Source organism: Oncorhynchus masou, chromosome 31 (genome assembly GCF_036934945.1).
Source record: "Oncorhynchus masou masou isolate Uvic2021 chromosome 31, UVic_Omas_1.1, whole genome shotgun sequence".
NCBI lineage: Eukaryota > Metazoa > Chordata > Actinopteri > Salmoniformes > Salmonidae > Oncorhynchus > Oncorhynchus masou.
Genome location: NC_088242.1, coordinates 49,568,925 through 49,590,690, shown reverse-complemented (window position 1 = coordinate 49,590,690; position 21,766 = coordinate 49,568,925). Strand labels below are relative to the sequence as shown.

Below are 21,766 nucleotides of genomic sequence, written 5' to 3'. Positions count from 1 at the left end.
GTGCACGCACGCACTCACTCACGCTCTCTCTCTGACACACACGCACACGTGAGGCCGTTAGAAGGATTTGTGAAGTGTGCGCATGCCTGCGCGCGCGTGTGTGTGTGTGTCTGTGTGTGTGAACCCGTCACTGCTAACGAGGACATAAGCCTCATTTAATAATATTGTTTACTCCTTTCTTTTTCTCTCTTAGTCAGAAATTGGATTCGGCAAGCTGGAGACCTACATCAAACTGGACAAATTAGGAGAGGTGTGTGTCTGTGTCTATCTGTGTGTGTGTGTGTCTGTGTCCATGTGTGTGTGTGTGTGTGTGTGTGTGTGTGTGTTTCCACTCCCAAATCTCCCGCTATCTTAAAGGCCACACCTGCTAGTTTCCCATGGTCATTAATTAGACTTAGACACTCAGTCATTGCCCCTTCACCTGGTCATTGAATTAATAGAGACCTTGACCTCTACTCTTAGCTGATAATCAGTGTGTGATCCATTTGAGCAAAGCACAGAAATCTCAAATGATCTTGACCCCTAAGTGAGGTCTCCCTTTAAAGTTTCTCATCCATCTCTCTATCCCTTCCTCTCTCCCTCCAGGGGATGTATGCATGCTAACGGTGTTTAAGGGGGGGGAGTAACCTGATAGACAACCTCTCTCATCCCCCTCTCCCTCATCCCTCTCTCTCCCCTCCAGGGGACGTATGCTACAGTGTTTAAAGGAAGGAGTAAACTGACAGACAATCTGGTGGCTCTGAAGGAGATCAGACTGGAGCACGAGGAGGGAGCACCTTGCACTGCTATCAGAGAGGTGTCCTTACTGAAGGACCTGAAACACGCCAACATAGTGACCCTGCACGACATCATCCACACCGACAAGTCCCTGACGCTAGTCTTCGAGTACCTGGTGAGAACAACATCCTCTTTCTGACGCCTCATATCACTGACGATAGAATATGATGTGACAGCACATGATAGTTTCAGGGACAGTAAAGCCTGGTCCAATCAATCAAATCAAATGTTTTTTTTCTCACATGCTTTGTCAACAACAGGTGTCGACTAACAGGGAAATGCTTTCTTATGGGCCCTTCCCGACAATGCTGAGAGAAAAACAGAAAAAATAATAGAAATACGAGGAATAAATACACAATGAGTAAACGATAACTTGGCTATACTCACAGGGTACCTGTACCGAGTTGATGTGGAGGGTACGAGGTAATTGGGTTGCGGTGTTTCTGAGTTGCTGCTTCGTTCAGTGACTCATCTTGTCTTTTCTCCTGCAGGACAAGGACCTGAAGCAGTACATGGACGACTGTGGGAACATCCTGAGCATGCAGAACGTCAAGGTGAGTGTCTACAGGACACTACAGGCTTGCCTGCCAAGGCCTCCCTGTTTCCACAGAGACCAGGCTCCTTCTGTAGTAGAAAACATCCTCGCTCTGCTCTCTGCTGGTGACTAGCGCAACATCAACTCGAAGAATTGAAATGTGTCACACCTCAAATGGAAGTTCTCTCTGTAAAAATAAAGTCATTCTTATCCAATGGAGATTTTTGGGAAACTACTACACTCTTTTCCCCCACTCACATAGCTTAAGATAGAGAAAAATAATTTTGCTGGTGTTTTCACAGTTGCGAGTATCTGGCTGCCTTGAGAGAGCTGACATCTTTGTTGTTTTGGCTCAGATATTCTTGTTCCAGATCTTGCGAGGGCTGGCGTACTGTCACAAACGGAAGGTTCTTCACAGAGATCTGAAGCCTCAGAACCTGCTCATCAACGACCGAGGAGAGCTCAAACTGGCAGACTTCGGTGAGAGATCTGTTCTCATTCTACCCTGGGTTCTAGGGGTTGAAAACGCTGGTTGCTCCTCAAGTACGCTTTTCACACTATCGTGCTAACCTGAACCGTACTGAGCTGGCTTGGATGTTTTTCTTTTCACATGGTCTGGTTCCAGCAACTATGGTGGAGGCGGAACCGGGCCAGCGCAGTCCAGGTCAGCTTGGCTCAATTTGGCATGATTGCTGACATTGAGCCTGTCTATTCAGTAAAGTCTGACTGAAATGTCCCTCGTTGTTATTTTGTTCCAGGTCTGGCCCGGGCCAAGTCAGTCCCCACTAAGACGTACTCCAACGAGGTGGTGACGCTCTGGTACCGGCCTCCTGACGTTCTACTGGGCTCCTCAGAGTACTCCACACCGATAGACATGTGGTGAGTGTGCTGAGGTGATCTAGAACCATGAGAGAATCAACATAGGAACCATGAGCGTTGTTTGATGAGCCATTGATCTTTTAATCTAATCTGAATGATATATATGCAAAACTGAAAGCCATCTTGACCGCTATATCTATCACACTTTTGGCGGTCCTTATGTTACGCCCTGAATAATGAGAATAGCCATGCACCTAATTTACAGTGAAGGGCAGGGATAGTTAAGTGAAAAGGGGGTGTATAGACTCCCCTAATAAAGACATGCATTGACTTGTTTTACATCTATTTGAACCCTACCCTAATCCATCTGACCCCAGGGGTGTGGGGTGTATATTCTATGAGATGTCTGCCGGGAGGCCTCTGTTCCCTGGTTCGACTGTGGAGGATGAACTGCATCTCATATTTAGACTGCTGGGTGAGTGCTGCCACCTGGTGGCGGGAACACAAATACCACATGACATGCTACGATTGAATCAGTTTGCTCTCTGCTCTCTGTTGCATATGTAATTGAATGTTGTGCACTGTTGTGTGTTGTTAATCATTTTAGTTTGCTTGTATATGTCACAGCACCACACATAAACTACTTTTCCAAAGACAATTGTATCTAAGTCTATTTTTAACCAAGGCAGTCATCTTTTATGATTAAAGCTCCAATGCAGCCGTTTGTTTTATCTCAATATCAAATAATTTGTGGGTAACAATTAAGTACCGTACTGTGATTGTTTAATTTAGCTAGCACTGTCTTGGACTGGTCTGAGTGAGGAGAGGAAAACAGAAAATTTGCTGTTATTGCCAAAGAGGTTTGGAACTGCAAACTCCATCCAACCCAAACAGGCTGAAATTTCTGGCTGTCTTTTCAAACGGCTCTTACACTAAAAGGGCATTATCATAATTCTCACAATTCAATTTCACAGTATTATTCCAACCTCATAGTGTTGGAATGTATATAAAGCACAGGAGAATCATGTTTTTGACTGCACTGGGTCTTTAAGCTCTCCTGCATGTCTGAAAATCTTCTCCCCCACCCCCCTGAACCAGGCACACCTACAGAGGACAGCTGGCCTGGGATCTCTTCCATGGACGAGTTCAAGTCCTACAAGTTCCCAAAGTACAAGACACAGCCCCTTATCAACCATGCACCCAGGTATGTAGGGCTGCCTGCCTGGGGTTGAAGCTAAGGGGGTTAATAGTGAACATAAGTGAACATTTGACTTGAATGCAAGTTAGGATTTTACCCCTTATCAGACACCTTTTCCAAAGCGATTTCCACAGATTCCCACAAATAAGTAGCTACACCACGTCTCTTGTCAGCTCCCAAAGTAAATGGCTCATGTGTAAAATCCAAGTTTCTTTTTTAGTGAAGTACCTTGGCCCTTCTGCTTTCAAAAAAATACTTTGTAAGAGAAACGTTTTCGAAATGTGTGTGTGTGTGCTGTGCTTTTGTGCTGTGCTGCTTTCTTGTGTGTTTGTGCTTCACTTCCTGTGAAGTAAATCCTGTGGAATAGTCAACTCTGCTTCCTTCCTATAGTTTGCTACACCACCATGAGTCACTCCCACTGATCTAACACCCCTCCCTCAGTTCTCTACCCCCCCCACTCTAACACCTCTCCTATCCCTCTGTTTCTCACTCTCCTATCCCTCTGTTCTCTCCCTTGTCTCTTCCCCCTATGTATTTCTCTCTCTCTCCCTGTTTCGCTCTCTCTCTCTCTCTCCCTGTTTCTCTCTCTCTAACTCTCTCTCTCTCTCTGTGAATCTCTGTTCTCAGGTTGGACACTGACGGCATTGACCTGCTGCTTTCCTTTCTAAAAGTGAGTTCCACTATAGTTGATTCGGGACGGATAACAACAACAATCATCTGAAGCGTTGCACCACTGTTCCAACATTCGTATCTGAAAAACAGCAACATGCTGTTGTTACATTGGGACAATGTACTTGCACAAAACTGATAGAATTGTAAGGGAAAACTTAGTGAACATGGGGTCTATCCTAACTTCACCCTAAGGTAGATGTGTACAGCACATGATTTAATTCATATTACTTACTATTTAGCTTCCTGTAGGCAGGAGTTGATTTGCAGAGTGGTGTTGTTTGTCTGTCACAAGTTCTCCAATAGAGGGGCACACACACACACACAGTAATGTTTCTCTGTCGTTGCTTTTCCAGTACGAGTCCAAGAAGCGGATGTCTGCAGACGAGTCAATGAGACAGCCCTACTTCAGGAGCCTGGGGACGCAAGCATACACACTGCCAGAGAGTGAGTGATGAGATGGAAGCAGGGCTGGAGACTTGGCAGGCTCTGCTTACTGTTCTAGTGATATTAGTCTGCAGTCTGCACACTCAAGTAGTCAGCTGCAACTGTGTAACAAAGCCCTGAGTGTTCTAAATATGGAAATCTAATTGTTCTGGCTATGGTAATGCTGTAATGCGGGGTGTGGGTTCCTTATCTTTTTTCCTTTTCTCTCTTTTTTGTGTGTGTGTGTGTGCGTGACAGGCATATCCCTATTTACGCTGAAGGAGGTCCAATTGCAGAGAGATCCTGGCTATAGGAACTATCCCGAGTCAGGTGATTGGAGTCCACCAGGGATCAATATTAATACTTATTATGTTTCCATTTTTCAAAAAACGAAAAACAATGAAAAATATTTCAATACACATTAATATCCTGAAAAGGGTGTTTATTTATTATCACCTAATAGTCTTCATTAACCTAGTGGTTAATGATAAAACCAGTCCCTTAAAATGATTAATTTGTGCTTTGCTTTTGTTTTATCTCTCAGGCAACGGCAAGAACAGACGGCAGAGCCTGCTCTTCTAGTGTCCTGTTCAACAGCTAATTGTATAGTCATACAGACAGAGATAGTTCAGTCCCAGAGATGGATGTCTACTAGGGCCAGGGGGTAGGATACCCCTCCTCCCTCTGTGTGCCCCCCCCCCCCTCCACCTGCCAGGGTCCCCTATCTACAGTACAGTTTGGCCCCTGGGGTTCTGGCCCAGTGAAACTGGCCCAATATAAGAGACGTTTATACATTTATATTTATTGGGGAAGAGAGAATTTGCTGCTAAAAATCCAACTACTGTCTAGAAGATTCTAACTGGCTCAGTCACTTTAAAAAAAAACATGCAATGTGTATAGATTTTTCATGATTTTGAAGTGGTGTTTTATTCTTTTTCTGGTTTTGTCATCATTCATCTTATTTCCACCTCAAAACTCCTCTGTGTGTGTGTGAGTGTAAGACAGACAGACGGACCCCGACCTACCCTGACCCGACCGACATCTTCACTGTTGCAGTCTGACGTTTTGGATTTTCTCTCACCTGTTGACGTGCAACGGGGATGTATTCAAACGTCATCCATATTTCCGGACCTTTCATTTCACAAGATACTGTTGGAGCCAGTTCAGCCCTGACCATATCCACCTGCTGTCAACCTGAGATACTGTACCTCCATTTTGATAGAAGATATGGGAACAGTGATTGGCTTTGGTGAAAACAGGTTCACATAGTTGTTAGAACTGGAGCTTCCACTGTACTGCATTATTTAAATTTCAGTAAATATATCAATATGACCTGACAATCTAATACCCTGCACAACGTGACTACAGTGTACCGTGGGCGACCTGGAACACATGATGACAGCTCTTCTCTCTTACTGCACCAAACTTCCTGTGTCTGTCATGAAGGGTGTGTGAGCGGAGCTGAAATCCCACTGCACTGTCCAGCCACTGTCATCCATCCATCCATTCATTCCCGAACCCTCCTTCAACCATCTGTAAAATGGTTCCTTATTTTGAATTGCGTTCATCATAATTGTGTTGCAAGCATGCTCTGTATGGGAAAAGAAGCACACATACAGTCACTGAACTTCTCGGATGCTTCCGAAATAGCATCCTACTCTTTATATAGTGCACTTCTTTTGACCAAAGGTAGTAGAGTATAGGGTGCTATTTCGGATGGACCCTTCCAATTATATCCATGGCCCATATTTATGAAGCCTCTCAGAGTAGGAGTGCTGATCTAGGATCAGTTACACCATTTATGATCGTAATGAATAAGACTCTGGGTACTCGGCTCTGCGCGCTCCAGCGGCTCGGAGAAGAGACTGTGAGTAACATTTCATGGACAGGGAGGACCTGATCCTAGATCAGCACTCCTACTCGGAGATGCTTTATGAATACAGGCCCAATTTTCCTAGTGAATACAGTACTGAGTTTGCGTACGGTCTACTTAACAGTGTTACCTGTTACCTTTTATGATACTATTCTGTTTAGGTTTATTTGTGGATCATTGTTATTGTTGGTGTGGCATATTGTTGGGATGCCCTCCTTATATTTGAGCTTGATAAAAAAATCAATTCTGAGAAAATACAATTAAACTTGAAGATGAAAAACACTTCTCCTTCTGATGTGTTACTTCTGCTCCATCTGTTCCTCTAGTTAGCCTCTATCCCAGACAGACAGACAGACACATACAGTGGGGCAAAAAAGTATTTAGTCAGCCACCAATTGTGCAAGTTCTCCCACTTAAAAAGATGAGAGGCCTGTAATTTTCGTCATAGATACACTTCAACTATGACAGACAAAATGAGAGAAAAAAAAACAGAAAATCACATTGTAGGATTTTTTATGAATTTATTTGCAAATTATGGTGGAAAATAAGTATTTGGTCACCTACAAACAAGCAAGATTTCTGGCTCTCACAGACCTGTAACTTCTTCTTTAAGAGGTTTCTCTGTCCTCCACTCGTTACCTGTATTAATGGCACCTGTTTGAACTTGTTATCAGTATAAAAGACACCTGTCCACAACCTCAAACAGTCACACTCCAAACTCCACTATGGCCAAGACCAAAGAGCTGTCAAAGGACACCAGAAACAAAATTGTAGACCTGCACCAGGCAGGGAAGACTGAATCTGCAATAGGTAAGCAGCTTGGTTTGAAGAAATCAACTGTGGGAGCAATTATTAGGAAATGGAAGACATACAAGACCACTGATAATCTCCCTCGATCTGGGGCTCCACGCAAGATCTCACCCCGTGGGGTCAAAATGATCACAAGAACGGTGAGCAAAAATCCCAGAACCACACGGGGGGGGGGTCTAGTGAATGAGCTGCAGAGAGCTGGGACCAAAGTAACAAAGCCTACCATCAGTAACACACTACGCCGCCAGGGACTCAAATCCTGCAGTGCCAGACGTGTCCCCCTGCTTAAGCCAGTACATGTCCAGGCCCGTCTGAAGTTTGTTAGAGAGCATTTGGATGATCCAGAAGAAGATTGGGAGAATGTCAGATGAAACCAAAATATAACATTTTGGTAAAATCTCAACTCGTCGTGTTTGGAGGACAAAGAATGCTGAGTTGCATCCAAAGAACACCATATCTACTGTGAAGCATGGGGGTGGAAACATCATGCTTTGGGGCTGTTTTTCTGCAAAGGGACCAGGACGACTGATCCGTGTTAAAGGAAAGAATGAATGGGGCCATGTATCGTGAGATTTTGAGTGAAAACCTCCTTCCATCAGCAAGGGCATTGAAGATGAAATGTGGCTGGGTCTTTCAGCATGACAATGATCCCAAACACACCGCCCGGGCAACGAAGGAGTGGCTTCGTAAAAAGCATTTCAAGGTCCTGGAGAGTGGCCTAGCCAGTCTCCAGATCTCAACCCCATAGAAAATCTTTGGAGGGAGTTGAAAGTCTGTGTTACCCAGGAACAGCCCCAAAACATCACTGCTCTAGAAGAGATCTCCATGGAGGAATAGGCCAAAATACCAGCAACAGTGTGTGAAAACCCTGTGAAGACTTACAGAAAACGTTTGACCTTTGTCAATGCCAACAAAGGGTATATAACAAAGTATTGAGAGAAACTTTTGTTATTGACCAAATACTTATTTTACACCATAATTTGTAGGATTTTTAATGAATTTATTTGCAATGTGATTTTCTGGATTTTTTTTCTCATTTTGTCTGTCATAGTTGATGTGTACCTATGATGAAAATTACAGGCCTCTCTCATCTTTTTAAGTGGGAGAACTTGCACAATTGGTGGCTGATTAAATACTTTTTTGCCCCACTGTACATACACACATGCATACACACATACATGCATACATACATACATACTGTACATCATATAATATGAAGACCAGTTGCAGCATTCAATGCTTCAGGTTTATTCAAAACACCAAGACTTTTCACCAATATAAAATGATACAGAATATATACTGCATAACAAAAAAACATTACAAAGTGTTACAAATCTTTTGCATTGATTTGGAATCTCCTCTTTATAGAACTTTTTTTTTTTTTAATGAAGGAAAAATCGAACATTTTGAAAAGGCACAGCCGGTACTATTTGAAAAGCACACTGCATATAATACAATTCAATTCAATGGAAACAATGTTTCACATTCTGTTATGAAAATCTTTAAAAAAGACTACAAGAAATATATTTTTTTTACAAGATTAAAACAACCAAGCCCTGTGCTTGGAGAGGGAAGTTGGTAGCTGACATGTGGATCCTGTCTTACATGTTGTTAAACATCGCTAAGCTATGCTTAACTAGCCTGGTCCTAGACCTGTTTGTGCTGTCTTGCCGTCTTCGTCATTGTCACACCATTTGTCAAGACGGAACAAACAGACCTAGAGACGGGCTAACCCCAACTACTGTCCACTTGGAGGGTCCTGCTGTGGAAATGCACTTCATTACAACGCGCCAGAGGTCTCACAGACCTCATGGTGTATGGCTTTAACCGAGTGCTTTCAACAACGCAACTGGAATTTTAACCAACTTAAGTGCAATAAAAAGTGAGGTCAACATGCCATGTAAATGTCGAGTCAATCATGAGTATTTACACCGTCAAATAATTTTGCAGAAACTGAAGGCTAATGATGAAGATGATGATAATACTACTTATAGAGGTGGGTGATGTGGAGTTTTTGAGACCCCAAATCAAAAGCAAGTTTGCCTGTAAATAAACAGACGACTAATGAGGATTTTATAGGCCTTGAGAAGAGATGCTTGATGAAGATTGTCAAAGTAGAACCAACAGGCTGGTTTGGGTTTTGAGAGTCTGAATCAGGACTTGTGATTGGCAGGGGACAGGAGCAGGGGGGAGGGGGACCCATCCAGGTTTGGCAGGGGAACCGGGAGGTGTCCATTCATTAGACTGGGAAACTGCGGAGAGAGAGAGCAGAGAGAGGGGGGGGGGGGTGGAGGTTCAGCCAATGCTACTGCAGTGTCAGTATGCTGTACATCCCAAACTTTCTAAAACTAGTGCTTGGCAAACAGAAGTGTGGATGAAGAAAAAAGAGGCGTGTACACTGTATTTAATGCTGCCCTCGAGTGCTTTATCCCTTCCAACAAATTCACAATTTTTTTCACTTCGCAGAAGCCTTTGCCAGGTCTCTCTGCCAATGCTCCTATCACGAGAGGAACTGTAGTGTTGTCACTGGCCCAGTTTCCCGCTTTCCTGTTGTTCTATGTGCCTCTTCCTTCCTTCCCTCCCTTCTCACTCCTTTCGGATCGTTTCTACCACAACAGGCTGTATGGAGGGAGAAGTGAGTGCATTGTACATAAAGAGGCCACTTAGGCTTGTGTGCGTGCGTGTGTTGATGGGAGCAGAGGGGGCTAGCTAGCAGCCTAGATGCACAAATGAGGAGCAGGCCTTCGTCCCAAACGGCACACTTCCCTACATAATGCACTACTTTTGTTCAAAAGTAGCATACTATACAGAGGATAGGGTTCCATTTTGGATGCAGTCCAGGATCCGCCCCCTCAGAAACCTGTCCACACTGTTCAGTCTGCCTCGGCTCCCTTGGGCTCAAACAGGAAGTGTTCACAGGATATCCTCTCCCTCTCTGCATTTGCAGGTTCCTGAAACGGGACACCTCCGGAACCGCTGGACTGAGGTATACTGACTTGAGAGACGAGAACTTCTCCTAATGTAACAAACCTCGCCAGGTCAGACTCTGCAGTCAAACTCAGTTAGTAACAAAGACCGCTCATGTCGCCTCATCTTGTTGTCTACTTTATACACACACTAAGTACCCCATAATAGAAGATCTGAAAAATGACCTGGAATGTAGAGTAGCAGGTAAATGTACTTAAGATCAAATGGATAAAGAGGGCCGTTGAAAACCAGGGCAGGTTAAGGGTCTTGAGAAAGGGAGACATGGGGTGAAAAGCCAGCATTTATTCTACCTGACACACATTTGCACACATTATGCTGTTGGATGGAGAATGTCAACAGATAGAGGAACAAGTCTTTGGGAGTAAACAAACAAGCTTCGGCGAACAAACGAACAGTCCACTCAGCACTTCTCTATTCTTTCCCCTAATGTCTCCCTCCCTCGCTCCTTCTCTTGCTTACCTGGAACAAGGGATCAATGCCCTTGCAGCCGGGCCGGGCTCCAGAGTGGCTACGGGGACACAGACTGCTCTCTCCCTTCCTTTATCTCTCTCCCTCTTTCCTTCTCCCTCCCTCCCCTCTTTCCCTTCTCTTGCTTACCTGGAACAGAGATCCGTGTCCTTGGAGCCGTGCAGGGCTCAGAGGGGCTATGGGACTAAGACTGCTCCAGAAGTGGATGCCTGATAACAGAGGGCTGTGAGCCAGCAGCAGGCCAGACGGAGTCTAGGGAGGGAGAAGGAAGAGGGGGAGAGGTTGTGCAGAGATAGTAAAGAGTATGTGAGATTTGGATCAGTGATAATAACTGCAATGATGACTGTTTGAAATAAAAACCACTTCACTTGAGGTATAATATATTTTGAAAGTATTATTCACTTTTTTACAAGGTGACTCAATGTGAAAACATCCTGAAACTTAAAATGGTAATTTATCTCAGCTTGGTGTTATTATGAACAGCAAAAACACATGTCTGTGGTTTCTCCTTTTGATACAGGGGTGAGGTAGTGGGGAGAGGGGTGATGTTGTGGATTAGGGTTTCACTCCTTAGGCATCACAGCCCTTCCTTGGAACGCTTGTAGAGGCTAGAGAGCACCATATGTTCAAATCAATTCACCTCCAGAGAGAGAAATAAGCCTGTTTTGTTGGGGGAGCAGAGCAGAGGGACCCTGCCTGGTCTGCCTGCCTTTTCCTTCACTATTAATGGAATGATTGGAGCATATGGCATCAATTAGGGCCTCTTCCCCTCTTTCTCTGTCTTTCTCATTTTTTTCTCTCTTTCTCGCTCCCTCTCTCTCTAATGAGGACAGGATTTGTATAAATCTCAGTTTTTTCCTCTGATCTCACTTTGCACCCCAATAAACTGTTGGTGTTGTTCAGCTCTGTTGTTGCTGTATAGCAGGGTCCCCCAACTGGCGGCACGCGGGCCGAATTTGGCCCGTGGGCGTTTTTTATTTGCCCCCCCAATTCTTCATTTTTTAATTAAAATAAATAAATAATCATTGTTGGACAAAAACAACTATAAGAACACCAGGAAATAATCTCCAAGTGACATTATTTTAAGAAATGGGTTACCAAGAATTCCCCACATAATAAAGAGACACGCGATTGTATACAAATGTTAGCAAGGTTTAAAATGATTACGTTTTAGTCAAACATTATATCTGTTTGAGCTTCAATTTGCAGTCTACAAATGATTTGTAATTGTTCTGGCCCACCATCCATCCGCTCATGAGAAAACCATCCAGTGGCTGAATCTAGTTGATGATCCCTGCAGTATAGGCTGTATCTCACTGTGTGCTGAAGTTTTCTGTTCTGGTGTAATGATCATGCAAATGTGGTCTAGCAGGGATAATGATATCTTTTTAACTAAAAAAAATACATTGTAAAAAAAATGTTTCTTGTGATGTGGATTTTCACTGCTGCTTGAGTTGGAAAGCAACTTTTTAACAGAGAGTACGCTCAATAAAATTGTACTGAAGAGTGGTCCATGATCTTCCATGGCCCATATCATCTATAAGTGTTTCCAGAGCCAGACTGTAACCAGTGGCAAAGCCTTGCTACTTTAGCTGGGCTTTGGGGAGACTTGATGACCTCAGGTCTGGATAAGATCCATGGCTCTTTCTCCTCTGTCTAAAAATCTGTCCTCTCCTCATCTCCTTTCCTTAATCTACACTGATTGGAAAAGACTGAAAACAATCATATTGGAAAGTCATTATTAGAACAAAAGGTGATCCCTAGAACCTAAGCTGTTGGCTTCTACCTGGTCAGTTTTTTCAGTTATTTTTTGACAATTGAGAAAATATATAGCCCATCTCCCCCGTGACCATGCAGGCAACAGTACAGATGAGATGGAAACAGAAAATCACTGCAACACTATACGCTTTAGATAAAAGCTTCTGCCAAGTAGCCTATAACATGCTATATAGCAGTAGCATTCACCTGTGCAGTGAAGAAGGCCGGGGTGAGGGACCCGGACGGCAGGGCGGGACTGTTAAGGGCTATGGAGCCAATGTCACTTCCTGTCAGGAGCAGGGAGGGGGCAGGAATCTCTAGGGCTTTGGGCTTCTTTGTTTTGGGTGGGAGTCCATGTTCCCTGTATCCATGACAACTACCACTACCCCTACTACCACCAATGGTCCTCTTCTCCGGAGGCTGCAGAGCCCTCTCTCTCTCTCTGTGCCCAGAGGAGAGATTCAAGGGCTGGGCCCCCTGGTCAGAGTCCTCCCCCTCCTCCTCTTCAGCCTCTGGGCTCCAGCCTCCTCGCCCTGGTCCCAGCTGGGGGTTAGGGCTGGGTGGGGAGGAGGACGGGGAGCGCCGGTGGTGATGGTGGTGGAGGGGGGAGGGTTTAGATGGACTGTGGATGCTGAAGGATTGTGATGAAGGCTTGATGTGGGAGGGTGAGGGTGGAGTTCTCTCTGTGGTACCAGCCCCGAAGCGGATGACTCCGGACCGGGCTTCATCCTGCTGTCTCTCCTGCCTCTCCCTCAAGGCTCTGAGCAGCTCCTCTGGAGGATGATGGAGGGAGCTGACGCTGAAGGAGGAGTAGAGACCAGAGCGGAGGTAGTCGTTACGACACGCAGCCTGCTGAGCCGCAGCAGCCGCCCCCAACGCTGCCCCCATGGCTCTCCTCTGCTGCTGTGCCTCCTCCTCTTCCTCCTCTACGTCTATGTCCTGGACGTCATCCTCATGGAGGGTCACCATGCCGGACGTCAAGCCCATCTCTACCGCCGCAGGGTCCATCTTCAGGATCTCCGGGAACGAGACAAACTTGTAGACAAACTTCTGGCCGATCACTTTCTTGATGATGTTCTGGAAGAGAGAGGAGGGTGGGATTAGTGTGCAGGTTGAACCTTAAAATGACCCCCTGATTTAACTAATATTTTCTTCATACATCCTATTACTTTTTTAATAATCAAAATTTCTATTACACATTTATAAGCTGATAACAACATTATACATTTTAACTTCTCTTGTCAATGAATAACAGAACCCTGAATGTTCCGTGTTGATGGGGCCATTTTGATTTCACCACATTTCTGTCATAGAAATATTCTAGCAAAGCCACCCAAAAGGATTGCAAAATGGCCCTTACATGTGTTTGAGAGATGCATCACAGTATATGGCTGTGCTGTTGGTAAGGTGAGAAGAGGAAGTGGAACTCCCCAGTGGGGATCTTTGGTTGAGAAAGAAGAACAACTAAGTGAGATTGTCCCCCATGTGAGAGTGTTTAACACTGGTGTGATTGGGCTCACTCAAGTAATGTTTTGAGAAAGGTCACATCGACCCAAATGTTAAAAATTTAAATAATTAAAAAAAGTTTATAGATACTTGTGTGTGCTTAAGTACACTGTCTGAAAGAAATATGCTACTTAGAACCAAAAAATCATCTGGATGAAAGAACCTCTCCAAAGAACCTTTTGAGAATCCTTTTTTTTTAATAAGAATGTATTGTGACATGATTGTAATCCACCTTGCCATAGTAGTATATGAGCGCTCTTGCTTAGTTTCTCATAGTTCATGTCGGCCTTGTTATGTATGTGTGGTACAGTTAGTGTAGTGTCTGGGTGGTGTTGTTATGTGTGTGTAGGCGTAATTGCAGCGAGAGTGTGTTGCACCTTGTCATAGTAGTATCTCAGTGCTCTGCTCAGCTTGTCGTAGTTCATATTAGTCTTGTTCTTGCGGAGCCCCCACAGCTTGGCCACCTCCTCTGACTTGAGCAGTTTGAACTCCCCGTCAGTGGATGTCCAGCAGATCAGGTGCTTGTGGCTCTGGTCCAGGAGAAGTTGCAGCAGGAACTGCCACAACGTGATGGCGCTGTCCATACCTACAGCAAGGGTTTATAAGGGCTATGGTTAGAAGAACTCGCCCGACATGCTCTATAATGGGACTGCGACAACATCAACATCACGGCAGGGTAGCCTAGTGTGTTAGAGCGTTGAACTAGTAACCGGAAGGTTGCAAGTTCAAATCCCCGAGCTGACAAGGTACAAATCTGTCGTTCTGCCCCTGAACAAGGCAGTTAACCCACTGTTCCTAGGCCGTCATTTTTAAATCACCAACATCAACAATTGTTGGCAAGTTCAAGAACTGCCACAACGTGATGGCACTGGTCATACCAAGAGGTACATGAACTATCTGCCAGTGGGGACCTTTCTCAAACACAACTGACATCATCAACATGGGACCAGGGTTATGGTACTGTTCATGGGCGGCGGTAAGCCGGCTAGCCACTGGAGTGTGACGGCCAGCCACTGGAGTGTGACGGCCAGCCACTGGAGTGTGACGGCCAGCCACTGTAAGGTGTCTATGTATAACATACCATTTTTTGTTGTTTCTATAATGAATCAATAAACATTTACTGTATTGTACACCTAAAGTATTACCAAATATTTATTTACAACTAAAACAAGATAGACCATAACATATTGTTTCCAATGGGAATAGTAGGCAGAGCCAAGCACGAGCTGGCGAGATCCTATTGGCGCATTATAACATGCGTCTGTATATTTCCGTTAGGGAACACCTCCTCTGTGAAGTCCGATTGTGCAATAACTAAATTTGCCTTTGCACTCCTTCTAAACAACGCGATTTTTTAGAAAGGGTAAAGTCTACAAAACTTAATCCATTCTGTACATAACAGATTTTAGTTTTGGGAACAGATAACTGTATTGAGATCAAATGTTTCATCGATGAGAAAATTTGCAGAATGTCGGCCAACATCCATCTCGTTCCATCTTCTCCCACTGGGCTTCCTCTCACTACCATATTTGGTAGTGAGTGCAAAAGCCAAGCGGACGCTTCACATTTATACCTCCGGTGAAGTATCTCTCTCATTGTTCTATCTGTGGTATTACATTGTAGTAGCCTGTACTGTGATAGGTATAATATAAAGACAAGTCATAGTGTGGACTATAGCAGTACTGATTAGTGTGGAGTGTAAAGTAACAGGCTAGCAGATGAGAGAGAAAAAAAGAAAAGAAATACAGGAACAACAGCTCAAACCAGAAGTATGTGCGGTCCAACCTGGCTGAGGCTACAGGAAGTATGACGGGCCCAGAGAGAGAGAAAGGAGAGAGAGACCAGGGTGGGTTTGTCGTTCAGTAAAGGAATGTGTATCCCTATGAGCTCCTGTCTGCCTGGTAGAACCGAGACTAGCACACAGACTAGTCTGATCAGAAGTAGTACACTTCATAGGGAATTGGGTGCCATTTTGGATATTACCTGGGAAATTGGTCTCGTCTGTCTCTCTTTCAACACCTGAGACAGACGAGCTCAATGACTGTTGTTGTGATGAGAAAAGTGAAATGTCAGTGACCCTGGTCAATTAATGCCTTATCAACTAAACACACACCTACTGTACACCACACACGTACACATACACACCCAGACACATGTACGTACAAACAAACATACTTACACATGAACATAGTTCACACACACTTACTCACACACACATACGTACACACACGTATACACACACGTTCATAGTACATACAGTGCCTTCAGAAAGTATTCATACCCTTTACTTATTCAACATTTTGTGGTGTTACAGCCTAAATTCAAAATGGATTAATTTGATTTATTTTGTCACCCGTCTACACACAATGCCCCATAATGTCAAAGTGAAAACATGTTTTTATAAATGTTTGAAAATTTATGAAAATTAAATACTGAATATCTAATTTCCATAAGTATTCACTCCCCTGAATCAATACTTTGTAGAAGCACCTTTGGCAGCGATTACAGCTGTGAGTCTTTCTGGGTACATTTCTAAGAGCTTTCCACACCTGGACTGTGCAACATTTGCCCATTATTATTTCCAAAATTCTTCAAGCTCTGTCAAATTGGTTGTTGATCATTGCTAGGCAACCGTTTTCAGGTCTTGCCATAGATTTACAAGCAGATTTAAATCAAATCTGTAACTCGGCCACTCAGGAACCTTCGCTGTCTTCTTGGGAAGCAACTCCAGTGTCGATTTGGCTTCGTGTTTTAGGTTTTTGTCCTGCTGAAAGGAGAATTGATCTCCCAGTGTCTGGTGGAAAGCAGACTGAACCAGGTTATCCTCTAGGATTTTTCCTGTGCTTAGCTCCATTCCGTTTCTTTTTGTATCCTGAAAAACTCCCCAGTCCTTAACGATTTCAAGCATACGCATAACATGATGCAGCCACCACTGTGCTTGAAAATATGGAGAGTGGTACTCAGTAATGTGTTGTATTGGATTTGCCCCAAACATAACACATTGTATTCAGGACAAAAAGTGAATTGCTTTGCCACATGTTTTGCAGTATTACTTTACAGGATACATGTTTGAGAATATTTTTATTAGGTACAAGTTTCCTTCTTTTCACTCTGTCAATAAGGTTAGTATTGTGGAGTAACTACAATATTGTTGATCGATCCTCAGTTTTCTTCTATCACTGCCATTAAACTCTGTAACTGTTTTAAAGTCAACATTGGCATCATGGTGAAACTCCTTAGCGGTTTCCTTCCTTTCCGACAACTGTGTTAGGAAGGACGTCTGTATCTTTGTAGTGACTGGGTGTATAAATACACCATTCAAAGTGTAATAAACAACTTCACTATGCTCAAAGGGATATTCAGTGTCTGCTTTTTAATTATTTTTTTTACCCATCTACCAATAGGTGCCCTTCTTTGCAAGGCATTGGAATACCTTGGTTGAATCTGTTTGAAATTCACTGCTTGACTGAGGGACCTTACAGATAATTGTACGTGTGTTGTACAGAGATGAGGCAGTTTTGTTAAAAAATCATGTTAAACACTATTATTTCACACAGAGTGAGTCCATACAAATGATTATATGTCTTGTTAACCACATTTTTACTCCTGAAAATATTTAGGTTTGCCATTCAAAGGGTTTGAATACTAATTGACTCAAGACAGTGTTCATTATGAAATAATTTGTAAAAATGTAGAAGAACAATATTCCACTTTGATATGATAGGGTATTGTGTGTTGGCCAGTTTCATTCAATTTGAATTCATGCTGTAACACAACAAAATGTGGAAAAGGTCAAGGGTTTTGAATGCCTTTTGAAGACACTGTACAAACACACACACACACACACACACACACACACACACACACACACACACACACACACACACACACCCCCCAACCTGGTCTCAAAGCATTTTCGTATTATTCTGTACGTAAATCTGAGACACTCCATTTAGTAAATATGTTACGTTTCGTATGGTTACATAAGACAGATGGTTACTTAAGGCAAAAACTAAAGTGTGGTGGTTGGTCGGGGTGGATAGGTGGGCATATTACACGAATGTCTAGTGAGTTCGAATCTCACCACAGACAACTTTTGCATTTTAGCTAATTAGCAACTTTTTAATTACTTACTAATTTTTAGCTACTTTGCAACTACTTAGCATGTTTCCCCAAACCCTAACAATTTTAGCTAACCCTTCACCTAACCCTAACCTTAACCCTTTTAGCTAACCATTCCCCTAACCTTAACCCTTTAACTTAACGCTTAAACTAAACCCTAACATTAACCCTAATCCATAATCCTAACCCATAGCCTAGCTAAAGTTACCACCTAGCTACAATTGATAAAATATCATACGTTTTGCAAAATCGTAACATATCTTATGTTTCGCAAATTCGTAACATATTGTGCATTTTGCAAATTTGCAACATAATACGAATTGTAATTCGTAAACATATCATACGAAATGGGTGATGGACATCCACAAATTAATACATACCATACGAAACACAACATATCATACTAAATGGCATTTCTCAGATTTACATACAGAGTAATATGAAATGCTCTGAGACCAGGTTGAAACCGTCCCCCACACACACTGTCAAAGCTGATTCAACATGTTTCTGGCACAATCGATCCCTAGTGTTTTCTATCTGCAATGTGACACACACAAAACTGTCAAAGTCAGGACTTCCTCCTATTCTACTTTCAAGGGCATATGTATGGTAGGGAGGGGGGGGATCCCGCACTATGAGGCACATTTCCCAATCCTCTTCCACTTCCGACTCTGCCTGGGTCATGAGATCAAGTCAAACTGTCCTCCCACTCCACCCCTGGGACATATACTGAGACAACACATTACTGTTTGGTAGAGTGTTCTATGTTCAAGGTTATTTGAGTTGTACTTTCCACATCACCTCAGCACTCATTACAACACATCTGACATTTTTGTAATAAGAATCATGCTCTTGCTGGTTAGTCAGAGTTCTTGTGTACTAAATGAATCGTCTTTTATTTAACTTTTGACATTAATGACATGTTCTAAACGTCCCTGTCGCACCTCCCTTTCTTTCTCTATCTCCCTCCTGTCTTTCTCTCTCACCGTCTCTGATGCGACAATTGCGGCAGCCAGCCCCTGTCCCTTCACCCTATCCCCCCCACACAAAGCTGTGAGTTGTGAATATCCTTTGCCCCTTTTGCAGATGCTCAGAGTGTCGCCTACGATTGAAAAGTCACACTGCTGGTGCGCCGCCGTACAAAGCCATCCAGTGTTTGGGGAACGGAAACTCCTAATGTGATTAGGTGCTGTGTGCAGACATTACTTAGCCATGACTAAATCTGCTCTCTTCCTGTTCACATTCACAGTCCGTCGCTGGAATATCCAACCAGACATCGCGAGCAAGCGCCGTAGTCTTTGCATGGCTTCAGAAGGTGAAGCACAAGCTGCTGTATGTTCAGTTGAATCTAGGTAGCGCTGTTGTACCTCGTTTTTTAAATTATCTATTTATATGTCTGTCTGTCTCGTTCTCTTCCTTTAGAATAGACTATTAAAATATATTTCACAAGGGAGATAGGATTATACGGAGTAGAAATAAGCAGACTCTCCAAGACTGTCTATTTCTTTTTCGGCCTTACTGATTCATTTTCAAGATGTTCACTACCAGACAGATTCAAACCGGAAGCTCTTAGAAATGTGGTGTACTCCATACCAGACAAACCATAAACTTTTCCTCTGGCATATTGAGTTTACAGTTGAATAAATAGGAATACACAGCAATGTGAATAAACAGCAACAATACGTACAAGTTTATGTCCGTCGAACTTTGGTTAGGCTACAAACAAACTATGTCATTCTCCTGCTCACACCAAATATAGACTATCATCTACAATAACAGACCTAATACCTAATTCAACCACTCACATTCAAATGTATGTCCCCTTTTCTCTATCAAAGCCATCCATAAAAAAAACATAATAGCCTAATAATAAACGCAAATCCCTTGTTTTCACATTACCTGCGATACCTTGTTTGCCTTTCCTTCCCCTCCTTGCAAAACTTTTATGATTAAATTGGTATGATCCCTTGTTTTTCCATGCTGACTGTCGTCTAGCTAGGCTACACAGCTCTGCTGGACTGAAATAAGATCCTGGCTTTTTTTTTTTTTTTTGCAGGAAGTTGGAGCAGGCAGACAGAGAGCCGGCCGACTTCCTCTCCCCTACGATTCCCCAGGCGGTTCACCGTCTGTGTAAATACGCTTTACTCCCCTCCCTCTCTCTCTCTCTCTCTCTCTCTCTCTCTCTCTCTCTCTCTCTCTCTCTCTCTCTCTCTCTCTCTCTCTCTCTCTCTCTCTCTCTCTCTCTCTCTCTCTCTCTCTCTATCTACTCGCCAATGGCCATGGCAATATTGTAACTCTCCAACTACTCTACATTTGATGTGACGTCATGGCTAATTCTAACGCATATGAGTGTGTGAGAGAGAAAGTTATTGAGGCAAAATGGGATAGTCTGTAGGGAATAGATTGTTGAGTTAGGCTTTATTCTTTACTATTGGCACTGATTTAAAAGTAACACGTTAACACGATGTCCGCTGCTCCAGGTTGTGTGCGTAATGGTGCATACTTGTCAGGGCAGATACATTGATTTTGGAACTAGCTTAGACCAGAGTGGGCGCATAGGGCAAATGTCTAGTCATCCTCTGTGACAAATATCGATTTAATACGTGACAGCAAGCCTATTGAAAACCATAGCCAACATTTGAAGAAATCATGGTTAATGGGGTTTGGAGTCAAACGCCTAACATATTCCCTGTAAGTCTGTTTTTCTTCTTCTCACAAACATAACCTATGTGCAGATAAATGGAATAGGAATACCGGAAGATAACTGACAAATAAATAGGTGTCAATTAGACACCTAGAAAACGAGAAAAATGGCTGCAATGCCTACAATTTCAACTGACCTGTTGATAAAATGACCATGGTGTTTTTTTTTGTTATTACATGTAAGCTTCAGCCATTGGCAGTAGGCTACCACGGAGCTATGGAAAATATACAGCACACCAAAACGTTTCTTTGAATCCAGTAAATTCGACCGCACAATGGAGAAAGGTAAACAATGAGGCGTGATTTGCTGTTGCCTTTTGCTCCCTGAACCTGAACCTGGTACCTTGGATAGCGACGCTCGGGAATCATTTTACTACAGTAACGGAATCGTAAGTGACGCGCCTCGCTATGCTGTTCACATTCGGGACGAAAGGCTGGCGATTCCCTGTCTGGGACCCGACCGACACTATCCAATGACTGGGGTATGAGGCGATGACACCATCCATCAAAGATATCCTCTAATACAATGACTTTATCAAAATTGGTAAATAAACTAAAAACCCTTATCAAATAATGTGTTGCGTATCAATTACAGTAGTTGGGAAAATTACTAAAGAAGGTATAAACATGGAATAGAGCAACTACTGTACATATCCCTTGGGGAAACGAACACATGACCCTGTTCCACGTGTACTAATAACATGAATGCGATATAAAAACGTGTAGGGGATAGAGCCAATTAAGCCAGCCAGCAGGGTGTGTTTCTTTTGAATATTGTCTATGACTGATATTATCTGTTGTGCAGTTCATATTGTTATAATACAATTTATACAATCTATTTGTAGCCATCGAAATGGATGACATGTCTCCAGACTTTGTTCCATTCCAGCCTGGAGTTTCACACCTGTATCATTATTGTGCTTGATCAACTGCTGATGTAAATAGTCATTTTGGGTTGATATTAGATACAGTGCATTCGGGAAAGTATACAGACCTCTTGACTTTATATTACAGCTTAATTCTAAAATTGATTTTTTTGAAAGAAATCCTCAGCAATCTACACGCAATACCCCATAAGGACAAAGAGAAAACATTTTTTTTTAGACATTTTTGC

At 43.2% G+C, this 21,766-nt stretch overlaps 2 protein-coding genes across 3 annotated transcripts in view; one reads left to right on the top strand and one right to left on the bottom strand.

Annotated features, from left to right (window-relative positions):
* Window positions 1-6,573, top strand: part of LOC135524062 (cyclin-dependent kinase 17-like) — a 44,936-nt gene extending 38,363 nt beyond the window's left edge. For both annotated transcript variants that reach the window (XM_064951213.1, XM_064951212.1), the window contains 11 exons: window positions 194-250; window positions 683-892; window positions 1,269-1,331; window positions 1,669-1,792; window positions 2,071-2,191; window positions 2,509-2,606; window positions 3,230-3,335; window positions 3,957-3,999; window positions 4,355-4,445; window positions 4,683-4,754; window positions 4,969-6,573. In XM_064951213.1, coding sequence (XP_064807285.1) covers window positions 194-250; window positions 683-892; window positions 1,269-1,331; window positions 1,669-1,792; window positions 2,071-2,191; window positions 2,509-2,606; window positions 3,230-3,335; window positions 3,957-3,999; window positions 4,355-4,445; window positions 4,683-4,754; window positions 4,969-5,006 — 1,023 coding nt within the window. In that variant the 3' untranslated portion in view covers window positions 5,007-6,573. The remainder of the gene's footprint in view (window positions 1-193; window positions 251-682; window positions 893-1,268; window positions 1,332-1,668; window positions 1,793-2,070; window positions 2,192-2,508; window positions 2,607-3,229; window positions 3,336-3,956; window positions 4,000-4,354; window positions 4,446-4,682; window positions 4,755-4,968) is intronic.
* A 1,758-nt stretch (window positions 6,574-8,331) lies between these two features.
* Window positions 8,332-20,079, bottom strand: LOC135524060 (ETS domain-containing protein Elk-3-like). The gene is made up of 5 exons (XM_064951211.1): window positions 19,849-20,079; window positions 14,205-14,413; window positions 12,529-13,398; window positions 10,693-10,815; window positions 8,332-9,359 (listed from the first exon to the last, which is right to left on the bottom strand). The coding sequence occupies exons 2-5, from the start codon at window positions 14,409-14,411 to the stop codon at window positions 9,261-9,263; spliced, it is 1,299 nt and encodes a 432-aa protein (XP_064807283.1). The 5' UTR covers window positions 14,412-14,413; window positions 19,849-20,079; the 3' UTR covers window positions 8,332-9,260.
* Between the last annotated feature and the right edge of the window lie 1,687 nt (window positions 20,080-21,766).